This window comes from Calidris pugnax, unplaced genomic scaffold (assembly GCF_001431845.1).
Source record: "Calidris pugnax isolate Ruff unplaced genomic scaffold, ASM143184v1 scaffold98, whole genome shotgun sequence".
NCBI classification, from domain to species: Eukaryota; Metazoa; Chordata; class Aves; order Charadriiformes; family Scolopacidae; genus Calidris; species Calidris pugnax.
The window spans coordinates 1,603,373-1,608,074 of NW_015090829.1; the positions used below are offsets into that span (position 1 = coordinate 1,603,373).

A 4,702-nucleotide genomic window follows, 5' to 3' on the forward strand; every position below is an offset into this window, starting at 1 on the left:
GAGCGGCGGCGTTGTTTCGTTCTTCGGCAGCGGGAGCCGCGCCGGGGCGGGTGAGGGGCTGCGGGCGCGTTGTGAGATCCTCCGGCCGGAGCCTCGGCGGGCGCGGCAGCTGCTCCGTGCCGGGGCCGGGCAGCCCCTGCCGCTCCCGGCAGAGGCGCGGGGCCGGTCCCTCTGCAGTCGCCCAGCGCTCCCCGAAACTGGCCGTGGGGCCCCGGGGGTGCCGGGCTGTGGGGTGGCCTCGGTCCCCCCGCCGCTCGGCACGGCCCGGGGAGGACGCGGAGGGAGTGGGGAAGCAGAGAGGGTGAGCTGCTTTGGGGCCCACACGGAGACCAGGTCCTGCTCTCATGGGGCTGGCAAACAGGCTCGTGTGGCTGGTTTCGGGGCTGAGAGAGGGAGTCGCGTGGCTTTGGGCTCGGGAACAGGCATCAAAATGAAATCCATGCCAGGCCCCTCTCTCTCTGCGGAGGGTCCTTCCCGGCCCTGATTTTGAGGGCAGGGGTGGGGGTCTCCTGGCTTGTCCTCATTTCTAGGTGTTACAAACAGGGTCATTTCTCTCCTCTCCTATTCCCAGGTTCCCATTCTGCAGGGCGGGAGGGAGGTCCTGCGGAGCTGGTTCCGCTCGCTGCTCGGGTAACTGCAGGCGTGGGGCTGGGGGCGCAGGGAGAAATGATTGCAAGTTCAGGGACGCTACAGATGCTCCATGTCCAACCCGCGGAAAAGGCCAATTTGCTGCCAGTGGGGAAAAGCTGATGAGGAATTGCAGTTAACGGAGCGTGCCACCTGCCCGAATTGGGCCCTTGGTAGTTAGGAATGTCTTTGTTTGGGGTAAGAGAACAAACTTTCACCTAAGATAAATTAAGAGCTGCCTGGGACCTTCCTTAGTGTCAAGTGTTTCTCTTCTGTTTGTTCCTACTAATTTTACGGGCAACTTGGAAACAGCCTTTTAGATTGGATTCATAACTCAATTTTTATTAGTATGTGGTGTCAGTATAGTTGATTTTTGAGCATCTAGGTGCCAGTAGAAATGTAATGAATGAAACACGATGGAAATGAATGCATCACTTGATTTTTATTCTTTTTTAATTGATTTATTAGAGTGTTGATGGCATGTTTTGCTGGGGCTCAATCCACATTTTTCCAAGGAGCCTTTACTCTACGACTTTTAAGTGAAAAAAGTTTGTCGTTCCAGAAAAGGACCTGTCCTTCGTAGGAGGTAGACTTGGAGGGTCTCTTAAGGACACGATCAGAATTAAAGCCAAGTTTCACTGAATGATGCTGCTGTTGATCTTCACTTTTGTTAATTCCCCCCACAGCTCCCTCACGGGTGGGAGCTCTGAATCATAATGTTTTTTCAGTCTCCAACACATTTTTTTTTTTTTCCCCAAGGACTTTAAAATTAAAAGTTAATTAGTTTCTTCCCAAATGTGCCAGTGAATCAAATTGAGTTATGATTATTAAAACCACAACAGTGACACCACTCTTAGAGATGGGGACTATTTCTGGACATGTATTCCTCACATGCAGGTGTCCTTGGGTTACAGATAGTCTGTGCTTCCTGCTTTGACAAGACAGGGATGAGTTCCTGAGGACAAAAAAGAGGCCAGATGCCGGGGGTTGTGTCTCTTTGTTTGTTTTGTGGGGGTAGGTGGGTGTGTGGTTTCCAAAACAGGGTGCAAGGTTGACTGCACGTGGCAGCCTGCAGAGCTCTTCTGCTGCCTGATGGTTCCTTTTTCACTCCTCTTTCATGGCTGTAACAGCTTTCATTTGGATAATTTTAGCAGAGCAATTAAGTGACTTGCCTGTGTAAAACTGCTGGTAGTACCAGGAAGGTAAGTGCTTGAGCCAGTAGGGAATAACTTAGCTACAAGTAGAATTTCTGAAGGAAGAACAGCAGCAGCAGCAGGAAGCAAATCACAAGTTCCCAAAAAATTTTCTGTGTCAAACACGCATCAAAGCTGAATTGCCAAATGCTGTTTGGCAGTATGTTCCAAGTGGCTGGTTTTGGTAAACATAAATTTTCAGGAAATTCAGAGTTGTGTGTGGCAAAAGAAGTCCCTCTGTCTATGTGTCCCGCTCCATACGTGTCCGGCAGCAGGGCCGTTGTTTCCTGCCCTCAGTCTGGCCATGGCAGTGCTGCGATATTTACATCTAACGGACAGGTTTAGGAGTGGAAGGAGAATGCCCGTCTTCTGTAAGGGCTGTGAATGCTGACCCTTTTCTCCTGCTGCTTTCCTGTGCACCGGATGAAGCTGTTTTATTTTTCTCCCTTGTTCCCGGCCCAAGTGTCTCTGAAGCTGCTGCTGTTGCTGCTGTGGGTTTGCAATTAGCGTTACTGTGTTTTTGTGGGGTTCTCTTCATGGATCACTCCTGATGTGGCCAAGTGTCAAGAAGGGGTGTTCAGTTTACAGCTTCAGAAGCCACATCCCCTGAAATGGGTGCGGGTGAAGCTGCCCTTGGGCCTGTGGCTGCGCTTGGGGGCTCCCCATCAAACAGCAGGGTGTGTGTGGGCACCCACGGGGGCTGCGCTTTGCTCTGGGAGCTGCTGTGCTTTGGCTGTTGGGGGACAGACCAGGGCATGCGCTTGGTAAATCCCAGGGCAATCAAAAGCTGTGAGGGACCCTGAGCAGGTTTGGTGGTGCGACAGCAGTTTGAAAAGTTCTTGTCCATTGGGAGAAATGGCTTGGAAAAAATAATTCCTTTTTTGCAAGGAGACAGTTTACAAGGACAGGTGGATTGCTCTACCTTTTAACAACAATATTCAACTTGGGATGTATAGGGTGAGGAAGCCTTGGCTCTACGTAGGCTTGAGAACAGGTAGGTAGGCATCTGTGCCTGTCACCTGCGTGTATCTGGGAAAGTGGCTCTAGTGAAACTGAAGCTGCCAGTGGGTCAAAAAAAGGCAGGGTAGTCTAAAAAATGCAAAAGCTCTAATGGCCCATATCCACAGCTGTGCCAGAGGTGATGCCAAATAGTTTTTCCTCCACTTGGCTGTGGTCTTTGCGAACCTTCACAGAAGAAGGAAGCTTTAGATTCCTGCCCAGCTTTACACTAAAGGTTTTTTTCCTTTCTTGGCAGAATGTCAACTGCCACTATTGCTCCAGGGTCATCCTTTTTTCTGCTGCAACAGCACAGGACAGATGGAGAGGATCTGGAGTGCTCTGTGAGTACAAGGTACGTCTGCGATGTGCATCTGCATTTTTCCTAAGGTCCTTGTAGTGTGGACTTTGAAGTTAACATAAATAAGGTCTGTTCTGGAGCATGTTATGCCCACGCAAAGCTTACTTCCCTCTGCTTATTATCTCTTGCTGAAAGCATAATCTTCTCTTTCTGGGCACTTTGTAGTTAAATGATACCATGAAAATAATTTTGTACTAAAAGAGTGAAGAACCTCTTTGTTGGAGTGCAAATATTGAGAAGAAACAGACTTTATTTTCATGATACAAGCTTTTTAGAGTAGCTTATAAAAGTACTCAAAAACTACTCATTGGGTAGCGGACACCAAAACCCCATAGTCAAATGATAACTGTGTGTTTTGGAGATGGACAGTGCGATGGTATCAGTGCACAGCTGTGCAAGCTTAATTAGTGCTAAAGGAAAGTCAGACACTTCTGTGGTAAAAGTATTTTTATTGAATGTGTATAAAGACAGGCACACCTTTTCAGCATAAAGTGAATGATCGAGCTTTTTTCTTTGTTGCGCCCTGTATTCCTCAAGGTTTTACCCTTCCCTCTGAGCCGCATTGACTGAGCGAGAAGAGCAGCAGCAGCGCCAGGGCTGTAGCGGCAGCGCTGGGTCCCTCAGCGTCATTCTGGTCACGGCACAGCCTGCTCCTGCCCCTCGCAGGGTGATCTCACTGTGCTGGGAGGAAGGGGCTGGGCATTTTCCTGCACCAGCCAGAGGTTCACTGTTAGGCTGAGAAGGTGTTCCAGGTGGCTTCGATCAGCCTGAAGAGGGACCTGAAGCGTCGGCATGGCTCTGGCTTTGGCAGGCTGTGTCGTGTTTCGAGCGGAGCTGTTTTCCCGGGATCCTCCTGTTGCTCAGCGCCTGTCCTGTCCCTCGGTTGGAGGGCATTGCCCTACTCTCTTGGGTGCTCTTCTGATTGATGCTGCTGAATTCCAGTTGGGCTTTGTTGTTTGTTTTGCAGGTGCCTTTTTGTCTGTGTCTCACGCTGCTCGATAGCTGCCCCAGCCCGGGTTTGTGGCTGGTTGGTGGAGCCACCTGAGGGGAAGGGGCCAGCCCTGGGTCTGGGCGTTTCGTGATGTCTTTTTGCGGTGAATAAAAATGAAGGGTATCTGGGGAGTGATGATGTGATTTGGACCCATCCCAGCGTCACTGAAGAGGGTGATGATCACAGAATCACAGAATTATCTACGCTGGAAAAGACCCTCGGGATCATCGAGGCCAGCCATCCACCCTACTCTAAAGTACTCCCCTACACCATATCCCCCAACACCACATCTAAACGGTTCTTAAACACAGCCAGGGATGGTGACTCAACCACCTCCCTGGGCAGCCTATTCCAATGCCCTACCGCTCTCTCTGTGAAGAATTGTTTCTTAATGTCCAGTCTAAACCTACCCTGGTGCAACTTGAATCCATTACCCCTTGTCCTGTCATCTGTAACTTGGGAGAAGAGACCGACCCCCGCCTCTCTACACCCTAATTTCAGGGAGTTGTAGAGAGCGATAAGGTCTCCCCTCAG

General features: G+C 50.3%; 1 protein-coding gene across 1 annotated transcript in view; it reads left to right on the forward strand.

Moving 5' to 3' along the window:
- The window catches only part of LOC106887195 (SRC kinase signaling inhibitor 1-like), a 6,181-nt gene extending 1,882 nt beyond the window's left edge, over positions 1 to 4,299 (forward strand). The window contains exons 3-5 of the mRNA XM_014940624.1: positions 31 to 301; positions 3,076 to 3,171; positions 3,715 to 4,299. Coding sequence (XP_014796110.1) covers positions 31 to 301; positions 3,076 to 3,171; positions 3,715 to 3,733 — 386 coding nt within the window. The 3' untranslated portion in view covers positions 3,734 to 4,299. The remainder of the gene's footprint in view (positions 1 to 30; positions 302 to 3,075; positions 3,172 to 3,714) is intronic.
- Positions 4,300 to 4,702: the final 403 nt, after the last annotated feature.